Source organism: Caenorhabditis elegans, chromosome III (genome assembly GCF_000002985.6).
Source record: "Caenorhabditis elegans chromosome III".
Taxonomy (NCBI): domain Eukaryota; kingdom Metazoa; phylum Nematoda; class Chromadorea; order Rhabditida; family Rhabditidae; genus Caenorhabditis; species Caenorhabditis elegans.
In genome coordinates this window covers 4,356,077-4,373,153 of record NC_003281.10, presented here as the reverse complement: position 1 = coordinate 4,373,153, position 17,077 = coordinate 4,356,077, and the positions used below count along the sequence as shown (strand labels likewise).

The 17,077-nt window shown below is 36.0% G+C and overlaps 4 protein-coding genes and 6 non-coding genes across 10 annotated transcripts; 2 read left to right on the top strand and 8 right to left on the bottom strand.

Moving 5' to 3' along the window:
• Nucleotides 1–333: 333 nt before the first annotated feature.
• On the bottom strand, nucleotides 334–2,269 carry ckb-3 (Putative choline kinase B3; the record flags this gene model as incomplete). Its single annotated transcript, NM_065480.2, has 8 exons — nucleotides 334–567; nucleotides 841–1,062; nucleotides 1,110–1,275; nucleotides 1,337–1,447; nucleotides 1,494–1,596; nucleotides 1,900–2,027; nucleotides 2,076–2,203; nucleotides 2,255–2,269. 8 exons carry the CDS (start codon nucleotides 2,267–2,269, stop codon nucleotides 334–336), a joined length of 1,107 nt encoding a protein of 368 aa, NP_497881.2.
• A 724-nt stretch (nucleotides 2,270–2,993) lies between these two features.
• On the bottom strand, nucleotides 2,994–5,205 carry ckb-2 (Choline kinase B2). The gene is made up of 8 exons (NM_065479.9): nucleotides 5,164–5,205; nucleotides 4,985–5,112; nucleotides 4,811–4,938; nucleotides 4,629–4,731; nucleotides 4,472–4,582; nucleotides 4,259–4,424; nucleotides 3,991–4,215; nucleotides 2,994–3,288 (listed from the first exon to the last, which is right to left on the bottom strand). The coding sequence occupies exons 1-8, from the start codon at nucleotides 5,176–5,178 to the stop codon at nucleotides 3,055–3,057; spliced, it is 1,110 nt and encodes a 369-aa protein (NP_497880.2). The 5' UTR covers nucleotides 5,179–5,205; the 3' UTR covers nucleotides 2,994–3,054.
• Nucleotides 3,388–3,686, bottom strand: srpr-1.2. The gene has a single exon (NR_052237.3). It is a non-coding gene; the product is annotated as an Unclassified non-coding RNA srpr-1.2 (non-coding RNA).
• Nucleotides 5,206–5,684: 479 nt separating the features above from the next.
• Nucleotides 5,685–7,880, bottom strand: ckb-1 (Choline kinase B1). The gene is made up of 8 exons (NM_065478.4): nucleotides 7,700–7,880; nucleotides 7,521–7,648; nucleotides 7,077–7,204; nucleotides 6,789–6,891; nucleotides 6,574–6,684; nucleotides 6,361–6,526; nucleotides 6,067–6,291; nucleotides 5,685–6,002 (listed from the first exon to the last, which is right to left on the bottom strand). Exons 1-8 carry the CDS (start codon nucleotides 7,712–7,714, stop codon nucleotides 5,763–5,765), a joined length of 1,116 nt encoding a protein of 371 aa, NP_497879.2. The 5' UTR covers nucleotides 7,715–7,880; the 3' UTR covers nucleotides 5,685–5,762.
• A 294-nt stretch (nucleotides 7,881–8,174) lies between these two features.
• Nucleotides 8,175–16,560, bottom strand: mnp-1 (Matrix non-peptidase homolog 1). The gene is made up of 8 exons (NM_065477.6): nucleotides 16,033–16,560; nucleotides 14,734–14,998; nucleotides 11,787–12,427; nucleotides 11,075–11,185; nucleotides 9,680–9,922; nucleotides 9,243–9,584; nucleotides 8,957–9,115; nucleotides 8,175–8,707 (listed from the first exon to the last, which is right to left on the bottom strand). The coding sequence occupies exons 1-8, from the start codon at nucleotides 16,468–16,470 to the stop codon at nucleotides 8,561–8,563; spliced, it is 2,346 nt and encodes a 781-aa protein (NP_497878.1). The 5' UTR covers nucleotides 16,471–16,560; the 3' UTR covers nucleotides 8,175–8,560.
• Nucleotides 10,477–10,693, top strand: B0285.16. Its single transcript, NR_052236.1, has one exon. It is a non-coding gene; the product is annotated as an Unclassified non-coding RNA B0285.16 (non-coding RNA).
• On the bottom strand, nucleotides 10,511–10,630 carry B0285.t1. Its single transcript has 2 exons — nucleotides 10,593–10,630; nucleotides 10,511–10,556 (listed from the first exon to the last, which is right to left on the bottom strand). It is a non-coding gene; the product is annotated as a tRNA-Leu (tRNA).
• On the top strand, nucleotides 12,906–13,055 carry B0285.15. Its single transcript, NR_052235.1, has one exon. It is a non-coding gene; the product is annotated as an Unclassified non-coding RNA B0285.15 (non-coding RNA).
• Nucleotides 15,097–15,156, bottom strand: B0285.14. The gene has a single exon (NR_052234.1). It is a non-coding gene; the product is annotated as an Unclassified non-coding RNA B0285.14 (non-coding RNA).
• Nucleotides 15,336–15,439, bottom strand: B0285.17. The gene has a single exon (NR_101812.1). It is a non-coding gene; the product is annotated as an Unclassified non-coding RNA B0285.17 (non-coding RNA).
• Nucleotides 16,561–17,077: the final 517 nt, after the last annotated feature.

The following is a 17,077-nucleotide window of genomic DNA, read 5'->3' as shown; positions in this document are numbered from 1 at the left end:
AAAAACGGTAAACACGCACGAAGGTTCTCTCAGTCTTAAAACCGGTGCACATGATAAGAATGATTGCGGTGCAAAAACTCAATAACATCTTTAAGGGGGAGTAAATATTATGGGTTTTTGCTTACATAGACGCATTATGTTCCAGGGTCTTCTCCAGAAAGCATGATTACTGGGGCGCACTTGCTGGCCTTTCCCAGTTTCTTGATGTGTGGAAATTTGTTCACTTTTGACAATTTCTTTTCTCCGACTTTATAAAACGTTTATTAGTATATCATTTTGAAGAGAACAACTCAAGAAAATAGATCAAAAGAATAGATATTAGTTTATGAAATCTCAGTTCTCACTCAATTTCTTGTAAATCATCTCAGACCTTGATCTTAGATGGAAGTAAACTGCCAAATGTTCGCGAGCTTGAGCATTCAATTTGATTTCACGATTACACTCAAACAATCCCAATTTCATGATAAAACATGCCCAGAAGAGATGAGTTATGGGCCAGAAGAATTTACATTCTTGGATCAAGGAATTCACTTGAGATGAAATATTTGATGACAGAAGGCCTTTGATCTGAAACTTTTAGCTTAGAAAAACTAAAATGGGACAATTGGCTTTTTTACATCACCGCATTTGCGCGCAGAATAAAGTGCATTGAAACGGAATTTCTAATATTAGCCAAGCTGGAATTTTGCCAATGATGCATCGCATTTTGCACAATAACTAGAATTCTAACAGTCTAAAAGTTGGAGAACGGATTCTTCTTTCCTAGTAGAAATTTACTCATTTACCAGTAAAAAATGAAACAATACGTTCAATATTCTGAGTTTCTATAGAAAATATTACCTTGTTCTCCGAATCCACGTAAGCTTCACAAAACGCCTGGAGGTTAGGTGGATTATCAGTTAACTCCTCATTTATCACAATTCCAGGCGGGCAAGTGTTTCGAATTACAGCAGCTTCAGACAAATGCATCGCTAAATCATATCCTCTCCAGTTATAGGATGCATTTTCCCAATCAATGAATACAAGTTCTCCAGTGGAGTTTAGTTGAAGGATGTTGGATGACTGAAATTCAATTAAAAATTAAACAAATCCAATTTATATATGAATACCGTCAAATCATTGTGACAGAAAACCAAAGTATTCTCGAACAAATCGATCGACCATTTTTCTAGAAGATCGATTTCTGTTAGCAAATCCTTGATAGAAATACTTTTTGGGTGTTCTGAATAGGTGACCACCGTGGGGAAAATTGCAAAGTCGCCACCGCCGAGGGCTCTGGAAGTTAACTATTTTGAAACCCCATGGGATTTTGATTTAAGAAAAAGTCCCAACTTACTGATAATCATGAAGTGATTCTCTCATAATTTGAAAACATCTTCGACTTTTAGATACCGGAACATTGATTGCATGGTATTTGGGAAAAGCCGCTCCAATTTTACGAGAGATTCTGAATAATAAAATAACGCTTTTTAAAGATCTTCGAATAAACATACTCAGTATTCAGAACGTCGTTGAGTTTCAGAGTAACACTGGGAAGAAACTCTTCCATTCGTCCTTCTTCAAAAAAACCATAAAGTTTCGGGCCAAGTCCTCTTTCTGAAAATAAAAATAGCTGTCGCATTATCAGTATTGCGTTCCTATTATATTATAGTTCCAGACAAAATGATCAATGAAAACATATACATACGTGCATGCAATACTAATTGGTAATTAATTTTTTGAATTTCTGGATTTTGTTGTCGTGCGGTCGTTGATCATCTTTTTTGTTTCAAAAACGCGACCTACATATCAATACCAATTTATTTTGCCAATAGCTCAAAATGTTAATTATTATTATCTTTCTCGAATTGGAATTACGCAGAATTTCTCGATATTTAGTTCAAAGTCACAATAACATACCAGAAAAGATTGCAAAATTCACAATATCTGTGTCAAACTGGCTTTGTCCTTCTCGATGAATTCGTAAAACAAACGAAGTCGCAGATGTTGATGACGTCACGTGGAACATGTGATTCGATTGACCACCTCTGGAAATATAGATTTATTGTTTCAATCTAAAAAAGATAACTATTTACAATATTCTTGTCACAGTCACTTCACTCCTATTCACATTTTTCCATTCATCTCCCAAAAAGTCAATTCCAAAGTCTAGAGCTTTTTGTAGAACAGCTACGGAGTCCAGCGAGTTGCCAACGAATAGTTTCTGAAATTTAAGGGAATTTTTAAAAATAAAATGCATTTAGAATTTTCTCACCTCAATTGGTTTCATGTTAATTTAGCAGCTTTTGAGAAATGAAATTTTCTAGTGGAAGGTTTTCTGAATGTTTTGAGACATTTTTATTAAAACTTTTTATGGAAGTTGAAGAGAGTTGGTTTTTTCATATTCTGATTTTTTTGGAAACGTTTGATTTTTTATTGTTTCGGTCTTCATTTGACGAAATTGTTTCCCTAAAAATTCAAAATATTTTTGATAGAGCTCCTTTTTTGGTAAACTTTTTCGAGTTGAAATTATAATGAAACCATACTCCTGTCATACCCTATTAATAGTCTACACACTCCTACAGTACTCTTACAGTACCCATCGTACCGTATAAGGACAGTTATCCTACAAATTATAAATTGTGAATAAGCTAAGTTGTTACATTGGCAATTTTTGCATTCTTTTTTGTGTCCCTACCAACGGAAATGGGATTTACAAATCCAAATAAAGACAGCCACAAAGAAAAAAAAATCAAAAACTGTTTTAATCTATCGAATAACAGAACGAGCTTCTCGTGTTCTGTGTAAAGTTCTCGAAACTGTAAGGCGTTCATAAAAGAGAACATGGATTAGACAAGCATACCATTCGACCTTCGGCTTAATCCTCGGAAAAGTTTTTGTTTCAGAGATAAGGAAAAAAGCTAGCATGCCGCGTAGGAGACAAGGACATTTCATTTGAAAATTTCCTCTTTCTGGTATGTTTCTGGTATTTTTTTTAGGTGAGCAAAAACTTTAAGGAAATAATTCATTCACAGAAATCATCAATCAAAAATAAGTATACATGTTAGTTGCAAATCATTTCTTGCTCAATTCCTCGTAAATCTTCTGAGATCTTGGTTTCAAGTGGAAGTAAACTGCCAATCGATCACGTGCTTGCACGTCCAAATCAACTCCATTTTCGAATTTAAGAAGTGAGTGCTTCATGGCTGAGAGTGCCCAGAAGAGATTTGTAAGAGGCCAGAAGAATTGACATTCTTGAATTAGAGCTTTCACTTCAGCAGTTGGATCCGATGGTGAACGGTTTTTGAGCTGAAAAAAAACATTAGTAGTTCTTATGTCTTAAATATTCTTGAAATTTTGTAAAACATGGTTTAAATACCGATTGCATAAAATTGCAAAATTGCAAAAAGTGACAAGTGGTCTGAAGGTATTGAGAAGGCTGTGTATACGTGTCAACTCACAAGCGCTGTCCGGCCACTGCACCGCGCGGTGGCTTTTGTCTGCTACCTTTCGGTCCTGAACCATCCACCACTCCTTATGCACCCGGGACTGACCATCTTCCGACAGTCATCCCCTGGTGACGCAGCGCTTGGCACGGACGCTCGGTCGACGTTGACAACGACATACACAGGACTCCTCCTCTCACTCCATCCACACTCATCTACCGTCAAGAAGCTGACTCACAAGCGCCCGCCACGACGCTCGGTGGTTTTTCCCGACTAGCGGGAAAATATAACAGAGGGGTATATCGAGAGAGTAATGGACGGAATAGAGACGACAGAGAACATGACGGTCGTTCGTCACGTCCAATTTTTCGCTTGGTTTTTTTGTTAAGCCATTTAGTATGTTAGTTTTGAGAAGAAAACATTTATTTTGCGAAATTAAGATTACTGTAGTGAATAAGTTTGCGCGTAAAATATATAGCATTACGACGGTTGGGTTCCCTTGCCGAATTCATCATATCTTGCGCGAAATATATAAAATCATATCGTTCCCTATCAGAATTCTTACCTTTTTGTCAGCTTCAACATAAGCTTCACAGAAAATTTGAATATTTGGTGGATTATCAATTAAATCTCCATTCATCTTGATTCCAGGTGGAAATGGTACACGATAATCAATCGCTGTCTCGGATAAATGCATTGCCAAATCAAATCCTCTCCAGTTATAAGTTCCAAATTCCCAATCAATTAATACGAGCTCTTTTGTGGAGTTGAGCTCGAGAATGTTGGTAGACTGAAAAATACATTTTTGTTAGTTAAAAAAATAAATATTTTACCGCTAGATCATTGTGACTGAAGACCAAAGTGTGCTCAAAAATTTCAGTCGACCATTTTTCGAAATTGTCGATTTCATGATTCAGATCTTTGATGGAAACTGATTTAGGATGATCCGAATAGTTGACTGTAGTTGGCAAAATCTCATAGTCACCACCTCCAAGACTTCTGGAAAAATTCAAATAAATTAGTCTTAAACTGCAAAATTTGCTCACTCGTATCCATTGAGCCATTCTCTCATCAAGTGAACACACCGGCGACTTTTTGAAACTGGAACATTGATTGAATGATAGAGTGGGAAGATTGCACCGATTTTTCGAGAATTTCTGAAAAATACATCAAATAGTTTATGAAAATAAGTTTAAAACTAACTCTGGAACCAAAACATCATTCACATCAAAAGTTTTACTCGGGAGAAACTCTTCCATTCTTCCTCCTTCGAAAAACCCATAAAGTTTTGGACCAAGTCCTCGCTCTGAAAAAAAGGGAACTGTGTGAATTTTTCAATACATCACATTTTACGTGCAGTTTTAATATTAGTAAACTCCACACACCCGAAAAAATCGCCAAATTGACGGTATCCGTGAAAACTTGGCTCGGAGGCTGACGATGGATTCTTAAAAGATATGGAGTGGCTGATGTAGATGACGTCACGTGGAACATGTGATTCGATTGTCCACCACTGAAATATTAGTTTGAAATTGGTAGAAAACAAATTGGAAACTTACTGAACTCGCGAAACATTCACTTGACTTTTATCCACATTCTTCCATTCTCCGCCCAAAAAATCGATGCCCAACTCGATGACTTTCAACAGAACTTGCTCGGAATCCGGGGATTTTTCAGTGAAAAATTTCTGAAAAATAATATACAACTCGAATAGTTTAAGTTAAATATGTGAAAGTACCTCGATAGCTGTCATGTTTGGAGAAACAAAATTGTATGGTTTCTGAAAAAAAAACCAAACAGTTTCAAAGTGAAATTGTAGCTATAAAATTTACAAATTCAAAAAGTAGATATAGAATAAGAAAGAAGACAATCAAAAAGTCATTTTATAGAGGAAGTGAACAAAGTCCAGGTGCAGTTAGTACACGTTGACTTATTGGACTAAATGACCGCAGACAGGGGGAGGGGGAGACCAACAAACCAATTGAGATCAATAAACTAAACGGCAGAAAAAAAGAAAATGTATAAGAAAAACCATGAGATCATGAGAATGCCTACCGTTCTAGCTCTCTCTTCTGCCGCTATTCTCGCGCCAAAATGTAGGCATTCTCAAGATGGTTTCTGAATAAGATAAATTGATTTTTTCGGTCCGATTCCATCAAGAATATATTAGTTCAACTTAGACTTGATCAACAATTTCCCAACTTATAAAGTATGTGTTCTCAGATTTAATACAGTTTTGTAGTTAAACTTTTCACGATAGTTGATTTAAATTTTATTTTAATCACATTAAAACTATCACAACTTCATATTTAATAAAACACAATGAAAACCCATCAATTAACAAGTGCCTTTCTTCAAATCTTCATAAATTTTCCGAGTTCTTTCCTTTAAATGCCAGTAAACCGCAAATCGATCCTGAGCTTGAACATCCATATCAACACCACAATTGTACTTTAAAAGTGCTAGTTTCATTACGAAGCATGCCCAGAATAATTGAGTAATTGGCCAAAAGAACTGACATTCACAAATCAGGTTAGAAACTTCCAGATCTCGATTTGATGGGACACGATTTTTGAGCTGAAAAATAACAAAAATAGGCTTTTCTTGCAGACACAAATTGGGCCTGAACTTCAATTTTTACCTTATTATCAGCATCCACATAAGCTTCACAAAACCCTTGAAGATTCGGTGGATTATCAGTAAGCTCTTCACTTATTCGGATCCCTGGTGGAGTCGAATCTCGAAAATCTGCCGCAGTTTCAGCCAAATGCATTGCCAAATCAAAACCTCTACAATTGTAGGATCCGAATTCCCAATCAATTAATACGAGCTCTTTTGTAGAGTTTAGCTCGAGAATGTTACTCGACTGAAATATGATAAATCAAATTTAATTCTGGAAGAGAATGTTTTCAAAAAAAAAGGTAAAAATTATTACTGCTAGATCATTATGACAAAACACAACAGTATCCTCAAACAATTCATTTGTCCATTTCTCCATGAAATCTATTTCCTTGTACAAATCATCCATTGAGATCTTCTTGGGATGCTCCGAATATGTGACAGTTGTTGGTTTTATTTCATAGTCGCCACCGCCAAGATCTCTAAAAATTTCAGATTTAAATACAATCCGAACATAAAGGGAGCTGACTGATATTCTTTTAAAGATTCTCGCATGACTTGAAAGCAACGTCTTTTCTTTGAAACTGGGACATCAATAGCGTGGTATTTGGGGTACACGGCACCCACACGGCGGGAGATTCTGGAATTATTTTGGTAACCTTTTTATTCATCCATTATCACTTTTAAAAATGTCTAATTGCGTGGGTCGAAATATTCTTCGCCTGAAAAAAAATCTAGACTTACTCCGGATCCAAAATGCAATCTGAATCCAATGTTCTGCTCGGGAGAAACTCTTCCATTCGTCCTCCATCAAAGAATCCATATAGTTTTGGGCCAAGTCCTCGTTCTAAATTAAACTTTTAATTAATTCGAAAACATAATACCAAAAAAAACCTAAAATAAATTATCATTTAGCCACAATTTCTTGGCAAAATTATTTTCATTAAACTCAGAAACAACTTGCTAAAAGTTTTGGCAACAAATCAATACTTTATACGAATTTTGTCAGACAGTGCCAAATAAAGAACATACCAGAGAAAATTGCAAAATTGACAGTATCCATAAAAACATGACTTGGACCTTGTCGATGAATTCTCAAAAGATACGGAGTTGCAGATGTAGATGACGTCACGTGGAACATGTGATTTGATTGACCTCCTCTGTAATTTTGAATTAAAATTGAAATTTTCGTGATTTTGTTTGGAGCCAAAGAGTTTTGGAAAATTTCTTGGAAGTTGGCGATTTATATCAAAAATTTTGGTTTTTCGATTTAAATAATAATTTTTTAGATAATCTACTGTCACTATGTCATTTTAAAGTTACTTTCGTTTTTTTTAATAAAATCAATATATTTTTCAGTCGTGATTTATTTTCGATTTTTCTTGTCAAAACTTATTATACTTGAAAAAATTAATTTTGGAAAATTTTGAAAAATTTTGTCCTCTACAATGTTAACCAATTAACTGAAAAACTCACAAAATAGTGGTAACTTTCACTTCATTTTTCTTCACATTTTTCCATTCTCCACCTAAAAAATCAATACCAAACTCGATGACTTTTTCAATAACCAAATCGGAGTCCGGCGCATTTTCAGTGAAAAATTTCTGTAAGTTTTTGGAGTGTTTAACATTTTTGTAAAAAAATATAATTTTTACCTCAATTGGTCGCATTTTTCAGAACAAAAAGTGTAGATCTTTGTGAAAAAATGAATGAAAAATTGAAACGATGTGTCTCTAAAAATGAGAACAAATATTTAAATAGTTTAAGGCAACAATAAAAAAATCAACTTTATTTTTAATCTGTGGTTGAACTTCTATTTCACTTTATTAGTCAATTTTTAGTGTATGTTTTTTGAAATTAGAAATAGAGCGCGTTTGCATTTTTGGAGGGACATGCCGAGAAGGGACTTTGTACTAGTTTATAGAAAAAAAAATTTCGCGAAATTTTGAAACTTAACAATTTTCATTGAAAAACATATTTTTTTGGAAATTAAAAAAAATAATTTTTTCTGAAAATTGGTTTAATAATTTTTGTTCGAATAAAAAACCTCCAAGGTCTGATGTGTAGGTTCTATAGTCGGCAGACATTCCTTTCCGCCTACGTGACCGTTTGCCTCTTAATGTGAAATAATAATCTTGAATTTCAGGGATTTATTTTAGTTTTTATTTTCAGCAGACAAAGCTGATTTCTATTAAAATGAAAAGAATTAGAAAATAAAAATTACAATTCAAAAAGTCAAGAAAATGACAGACAGAAGCTCTCAAATGAGATTTTGAACAATTTTGGAAATGTTGAGCAAACAAGATTCAGGCAAAAATGGAACATGAGTATCAAAAGTGATGGGATGGGAGAAAAAGAAATAACTGAACTGAGCGGCGGACGCAATTTGTCGGCTGCAAAATGAGCCAAGAAAATACATTGATCACAATCAAAGGGAAAAAAATGAAATATTAGGTGGGTTCAAATTTCGGCTTCAAAGCATTACCCGGGCTCAAACAAATTCAACTTGAAAATGTTTACGCAACAGCTGCTAAAACAATATTGAAGTCAATTTTTGTGCACACATCTTGAATATCCCAATATGAGCATTTTCGCATTTCTCGGATTGCGTGCTCCACACAACAAGCCGCAGTTCCTTCCACGATATTTTGTTGAGCCATGAACTGAAAAAAACAATTAAGATGGTTAGTTTGATGTACTGCATGGCCTAGAAAACTCTGTTTCGAACGTAACTTTACTTAAATGGAAGAGTTTTGCACCTTCAAGGACATACTTCGACTGTCTTTTTATGTCACCAGGTCTCTGTGCCTGTCTCATGCCTATCTACATACCATCCTACTTGGTGACATTTAGGTATAAGGCAGGCAGATTCTTAATGCCTATTTATAACTTCTAGGTATCATAAGCCTTACCTTAAACACAGATTTCCATTTTGCAACATCTTGATTTTCTGGTTTCGGTAATATATTTGCAAGAAGAGCGGCTCCCAGATCGGAGAAAATTCCTCCAATTTCTTTTGATGGACATCTAGAGTCTCCAAAGCATCTTATTAATCGAAGGTATGTATCTGCCTGAAATTATATTATTTTTTTTTTGAGGAACACAGCTAGCGCAAAGAAATTTGCTTGTCAAATTTAGTGTATTAAAGTGTTTTTAGAAGTCTCAAAAAATGTATCTCTGTAATGCACCATAACTTACATCGTATACAACAAAAGCGTGTGATTTCCTACCAGCATCCACAACAACATAATCACTGGATACAAATGGAATGGCTTGTTTCTTCTCTGAAATTACAGCCAACTGAGTTCCAGCAGATCCAGAAATTTCCAGCGGGACCGTCCACGTTTCCTCTGTCAATTGATTGAATTCAACACTATTCGATGAGACGACTGCACGAAGGACTGGGCGAGAAATTGTGGAAGACGGGCGGTACCATTGATGAATGAGAGCTCCGGCTTCTGGGCGTCCCCCGGTTGCTGTTTCGGCTGCTGATGCCCAATCAGAGATGGTGGCTGTGGAGAAAGCGAATTTGTCAAAGATCTGGAAGAATTTTGGTTTTTTGATGGTTTTTGAGATAGCAGCCAAATCAGGTGCCACATTATACGCAAAATTTTCCAAACTTTTGTTCAACTTACAACTCGAATCATTCCGATCACAGTTTCCTGTCCATAAGTCTCATCAAGCGTATAGAATACTTCCACGAATCTTGGTGAGCACAAATTGGAACTTTGGCTCTTAATCTGCCGAAGAACTCTCACGGAATCGGCGGTTTCATTCAAATTGCGTGGGCGGATTTTGGAAACTTCCATCTTACGTGTTTTCTTCACAATTTGGAGCTCTTCGTTGATTTTCCATTCGACGTAGGCGATCAGGGCTTTCTGAAATTTAATTTGTGAATTAATTGCATAAAAATCTTCCCATTCTACTAGCAAAATCCTTCTAGATTTTTCAATGTTATTTCTTGTTCAAGTTCCCGTCATCTAATGCGCCTATGCTATGCACTTCGAGCATAAATCCACATAGCTACAGTTGCTCTTTACTCAAAAAAAACGATAAATTGTATGAACGTCTGGTGACCTCTTGAACGTCGTCTTGCGCAATTGATATTCAATCTGCGTCTCTGATATTCTCCGTACTATCTCGTTTTGATGTCTGGTGGGGCAATTCTTGAGTGCGGCGAACTACGCCCGTTTTTTGTAAACTAAAAGAAAACTATCCTGCCTCTAGAGTTTATGATCTGATCCCTTGAGAAACTCGAGTCGGCTCAGAGGTGCGAAGAAGATGGCAAAGAATAGTTGTTGCAGAAAACGAAGAAAAGACAGCCGCGTTTATTACTATTTACACACAAGATTAGCGCACTCGTACTAAAGAAAAAAATTCGTAGATGTATCCTCTTTTACGTAATCAGCTCAATTTACCGCAGTGATCGTGTTGCGTTATGCCTTGGAAAATATGGCAAAAAGATCTGCACGAAGTGGGATTCGAACCCACGCACCCATACGAGTACCAGAACACCCAGTAGACCTCGAACTTGAGGTAAGCGTTACGCTTGAGTCTGGCGCCTTAGACCACTCGGCCATCCGTGCGGGTGTTTCTGTGCTGTCTTGTTTGACTAGACTAGCAAAAACGTATTGAGAGATAGGGGTCTAAAAGAGTGTTGGGGGACATTAAAATGTGCCAAATTTACTTATATTCTTCAAATTTATAATTTGTTTAACTTGAAAGCGTTCTCTAGACGCTCTCTTTAAGCAATTAATTTAATGCAAACATGAACTACGGTAGAAAAAAACTTCACGCAAAATTGCAGACAACAGTTCCCCTGAAACCTGGGAGCCCAATATTCAATCGCCACCACTATTATTATTATTATTACAACCGAGGGAATCGAATGAACTGGCGATTTTATGATAGATTACACGACGTTGAATATCATAACATATGTGTGTTTAACAATTCGGGAACCACGAAACTACCCTTTGATTCAAAAGTTCTAAGCGATGAAATGAGGTGTCGGATTTCAAAAGTTTTACCTCAAAACATGTGTGCTCCGTGGTCACTACTCCTTCCATCCATTGGCCAATAACTTCTTTGATTAGGGTCTCGTGGGTTGATGTATGCTTTTGATATGCGATGGCTTGGGCCTGGAAAGAAAAAAATTTTAGAGACTCTACGAAATTTCCGTTATTCTGTTTAAAAGTTAAGCGGTTAATATGTGAAAATGTGATATCACATAGATTCAGTCGTAACTTCAGCACAAATTTGCCGAGGGCGCCGTGAAAAATCAAAAGAAAAAGTTTTTCTAACTTTCATACAAACTTTTATCGAAGTTTTTATTTTCGAACACATCAGGTAGTTCTAGAAAAATTGAAAAAAAATTATGAAAACTCACACTCTTTTTTTCAAATTAAAATTATGTAAAAAACTCTTTAAAAATATTTTTGAAAAATCAAAAAAAAAACAGGAAATCTAAAATGTTCTAAAGAAATTTAAAATACTTTTTTTTTGTAATTTTCAATTAACAGATAATCGGAAATACTCAAATTTGAAGCAAAGTAATTTTTTGATTTTTTCGAAGAAATTTTATCTTTCTTAAATTTTTTAAAACCGAATTTTTTGAATAGCAAACCGAAAATTCAAAAAAAATTGAAAAAAATTCCATGGTCGTTTGATCTCCAGAAATCGCCAGAAAAATAATTTTTACTGACCCATGACGTCACATCTTTCTTTAAAAAAATAACTAACCGGCAAAGTAATAACTCCGAGAGCAGAATGTCCAGCTTGAACGGGAGCAACAACGATTTCCAATCTTGTCAATGGATAAGAGAATCCAGACCATTTAGACATTAAAGCCATAACTTTTGAGACTTCAGAATGAATCCATTCATATTGTTTGAAGTTTTTAGCATTCAAATTAAAAATCATATCGATTTCTGGAAGATATGCTCCATCCATAGTAGTTGTATTGTAGAATAAGGGATTTGTTTTCTCAAAAGCCACGAATGATAATTGTTGAGCAATCAATGGAACTGTTTTCTCAAAACAAGAAATTCCAGAAGTTGAGACATTTGGATTGATAAGTGAATTTGCAATTGCAGACATTGATGGTCCATGATTTAAGCATAAATTGAATGTAGATTTCTGATTATGAAGATCAAAAGATGGAAAAACGTGTCGAGCAGATGTTGGCTCAAAAACTGATCCAATCATTTGAGGGACTCTCCATTTTGCTGTTGGAATTTGTTTGAAAACGTGTGGTCCTGAATCAGCAGAGATGAAGCCGTCAATGTCCACACGGAGGTTGACTCCCGATGAAATGCTCTGGGCAAGCTCCAAATGAATCAGATCGTCGATTTGATGGACTCGGGACACGCAGATGGTTTCGCCTGAAAAATTTAACTTTTCAGCATTTTTTGAATATTAAATTTTTAAAACATTTTCAACACAGTTAATTTAGCCACCATGAATATGAATCAACGCGCGTTATTTTCAATTAATTTTTTCATGAACATGGAAAATTGTTTGTTATGCAAATGTGCTCTTTCGACAACTTATATTAGTTTGGTTGTCGAAAGAGCACATTTGCATAACAAACAATTTTCCAACTAATATAATTAACTCTGGCGCCAATTTCTTACCTAAAAACTCTGGCCAAGAAGTAAAGTTAAAAATTTTTTGCAAAGTTGGTAAAATGTTACGCAGGAAGTTTGTGCCAAATACCAATTAAATTAGTAGGTTTAAAATACACTTTGTACATTTTTGTAGTGTAGGTACGAGGCAGGCGTAGGCGCTGAAAAATCAGTTACTCTGTTTGTGCAGACTTATGTATCCTGAATTTGAATAAATTTAAATACTTTTCAAAAATTTCCCATTCGCTCCACCATACCCCTTAACTTCAAGATATCAACTTTTCCCCTCATCATTGTTCCAGAAAAATAATCTCCGTGGTGACCTGGTCATATTTCACTCGGGTGTCACCACCACAACTGCTCAATTCCCTTACTCTATATCTCCCCTGTGAGCTCTGTTTCTCTCTCTCTCTCTCGATCGTAAACTTTCGATTCTTTGGCGGGAAGGGCGGCATTTGATATTATTACAGGCTTTGGGAAGCAAATCTTTGGGCGAACTTTTTTATTAATTGATTGTAGCAGCTGTTTGGAAAATAATAAAAGTAATAGAAGGCAAATTTTGAAAAAATTAAGAAGTTTGTGCGTTTGGGAGCAAACTGTTTTAAAATCCTCTAACTCAGTTCATTTAGAAGATACAAACTAGTTTTAAACTACAAAATAAGCTGCCAAAGTAAATCGGCCGGGTGTGAGACTAAAAGGCGAGTAATTGAGAAAAATTGTGTTTGTTGACTATAAAAATATTCAAATAAATAAATTACCAATGCATCTATGCAAGTTTCGAAATATCGGTTATTTTTCATAAATTTTTTAAATTCCTGAATTTTGCCGCGAAACTTAATGCGGCGCTGTGTAGATTTGAAATTTCTAGATTTATTACAGTAACTTAAAATTCACATTTTTAATTTTCTCAGCTAGATCCTTATTCAAGTTCTGACCAATTTATCAAATCCAGGTCAACTCTCCCTTACTCGCATCTCAACTTCTTCGGGAAGCTCTCTACCGTGGAGGGCGTCAGTCCGTCGTAAACATTTGGACGGACACACAGAAGACGAAAAGTATTGGATGACCGGAGAATAAGAACAGCTGCGCTTCTACGCAAAAAAAACGAAGTGAAGAGAGTGCTCTCTGGCATTTAGTTAGTTATGAGCTATAGTTCTAATAACATTGTGATGAGTGATGAAAGAGATGTTTATGAGTTATACGGGAAGGAAGGGAATGTGTAGAAAATTGGAAGCTTTTGGCGGAACCTAAAAGCAGACTTTCAAGACGACCTAGCATTTTCTCTATTTGGGCTGCACCTTATTGCTCCACTTCGAAAGGTTATATCTCGGTACGTTTTGAAGATAACAATAAATGGCCAACTACAAAACTAGAGAAAAATAAATCAAAATTATTTTTCCAATTGATAATTTTTCAGCAAAGGCAGTCGAGATTTTGCCAGCCACAGTTGAAAGATATGGGTTGGCTGCCTAACCGGGGTGTGCAGAAAAATCTTCTCGGCGATTCTATGAAACCATATTTTTTAATATGCTAACTCATTGTTTTGAAAAAAATCAGTAATATCAAAAAATATTTGATTGATTCGAAAATAATGTTTTATTTCTGTGGAAATGTTCGAAAATAATTCAAAAAACTAGCTGAAATTTGTCATGATTGAATTTTCAAAAAGTTTTTTCACAAATTTTAACTTTCCGGCAGCATTTGAGGATTTGCTCAAATTATTTTTAAGTCAATATAATATTTGTCTATATTTCTATACTAATTTTTAATTGGAAGGTTTGTATAATAGATTTGAATATTTACAATTAAAAAAAAACCCTGTCCTAGATATTTGATTTTTGTACCAGCAATTTGTCTTTCACCTGTCACGCATAAAACAATTCTTGTCTATCCCTCTCTCTCTCTCCCACTCAACGCCCCAGCTTTCTGCTCCAGCTCGAAAAAGTGTGTAAAAGTGGCAGAGAGCAACAAGTGTTTGCTCCATTCTCTCTCTTCGTTTTCACATTAACATGTTAATCTGTCAGTGGCTCGTGGAGAGAAGATTGATTGTAGTAGAAGCTCACCTGTATTACAGTTGACCACATGGATACGATCACGGTTTTCTAGGTTATGAATCTTAACGGAGTGAAGAGAAATCGCTTGAACTTGATCCTTGGTTGACGCGAAAAGTTGCATATGACCTTCGAGAACTGGTTTCCTTACATCACGAATGGTGATATTGAGTACATAATGGATTGGTTGGAACTTGGATGGATCGGAGGTCAGTGGTGATTGGCTTGGAGTACAGGAGACTGGGAGAGCTTGGATTTCAGCACATTTTTCAACGATCTGAAATTTTTTATCTTTATTGAAATGGCAGAACTATAGAAACTCTTTAAAAAGGTTTAAGAAAAGTTGTCGTTAAAAGTCAAAGAAAATTTGATGGTCGAGTTTTTCCTTTTTCTAGACCATCTGGAAAAATCCGATCTATGTGCATGACGTTCAAAAGATATAAGCTATTTTCCAATTTCAAAACTTTCAGAAATTCCAATATTTCCATTCTTTTCCATCATGATCATCACCATCATCTCCTCTTCCACAAACACACATGTTTATGCGGTCGTGGTGGTGTGTGTGAGTCAGGGAATTTTGACAAGTGAAATGTGAAAAGAAAGTGTAAAACTAGAAGAGATGACTCATGGGAGGTGACTAGAGACAAAGAGAACTGAAGATAAATTGGTGGAGGAGGCGAAAGAAACAAAGGATTTTCCGAGACGGACCATGAACTTTCAAGTTGGCAGACCCAAAATTATCTTATCGATAACTAATCACTATTGTTATATGTGATAGGGAATTTGATTGATTAGTCACCGTGTGTTGATAAGAAATTTGATTCAGGCACGTGTGGTGACAGTTTTGCACATTGACATAAATTGACAGCAACTTTTGCTCACAAAGATATGAGAGCGTAAGCCTAAAGGCGAAGTCTGAGAACTATAAGTTCAAGGGTAGACCACGGGCATAAGCTTTTTGAAGACCTTTTGAAAGCCTATGGGTTATACCAAATAGAAAACACTTAGACCCTATACCAAAGAAAATGAGAGGCTTACTATTAACTTAAAGCTTACGGGCTTTGGCCTCAAAAACGCGAATTAAATGAGAGCAGTTCGCGTGTTCACTTTACTAGTAGGTTTCACTGAAAAAATAATACTTTAATGCCAAAGTTAGAAATAACTTAAAGTTTCAAACCGAATTATTTTAAAAAAAAATTAGGCCTGAAATTAAAAATTGGCTGAAAATTCAGCTTGTTGGCTTAATGTCCAAAACTTCAAATCATAAACTTCAGCACCCTGATAAAATAATAAAATATTTCACTTCCTTACCTCAAAGTCCTTAGTCTTGTCCTTCAAAATCGAGGCGACATCGACTGGCATCACAATTTCCGGTGCATCTGTAGCTGTAGTTGTTGGGACTGCTTCAGTGGTTGGGATGGTTGAGGTGGAAGCTTCCGAATTTTTTACGGATTCATCAAAAGCCCCAGAAGTAGTTGTAGTTGTTTCCTCTATCCGAGTAGTCGTGGTGGAAGGAGTTGTGGCCGATTGGGTAGTTGTCGTGGATACTGTAGCTTTTGATGTGGTTGTCAATGGAACTTCTGTCGCATTCTGCCAATCCATATCAGGTCCATCTCCATTTTTATTGAAAAGCGTCAGGAATGTGATGACTCCAGCGCATAAGATAATTCCAATTATGACAGCAATCAGGGCGATGAGAAGCCATGAGCTTTTAGCTTTTTTCGAAGGAGAAGCTGGCGGCGGAGTCATATGGGAAGTAAGGAATAGGAAGTATAATAAAATAGAAAAGTAGAAAAAGGTCAAATCGCAGAGCCGAGGAACAAAGAATGACAGAGGACTCCCCGAGAAAATGGGCGTGGCTTCTTGGACCACCGGAGCAACAGGCGGCGAGCTGGAGGGGATGGGGGAGAGAGAAGGAGAGCGGGAAGAAAGGCGGAGCACAAGTATTTGATACTGTCGATGCAAGGACACTTTCCTATTACGTAATGTCTCAATATGAGTGTAATATGATAGGCAAGGAGCTGAAGACTTTTGGGATATGGTAAACGAAAGTTAGTGGTAGGATCAGGCTCAGGGGTGTCGCCAAAAATTGGAAAACCGAAAAACGAAATTTCGGGAAATTTCAATAGATTAAAGCAAGCCAAGTAGGGCCAGAAATGTTCTGGTGCTTGCTTTAAAGGCGACCTACGCCAGCCTACAAACCTGCCTATAAAATTAAACTTTTAGGGCCAAATTTTTGACACCTTTCAATACTTTTAGGCATTTCCAAAACGAATCTCAAAAACTATAAATAATTTTTAATAAGTCATACCAAATTAAGTCACCATTATTAACATTCTAAAAGTATGCGCACAAT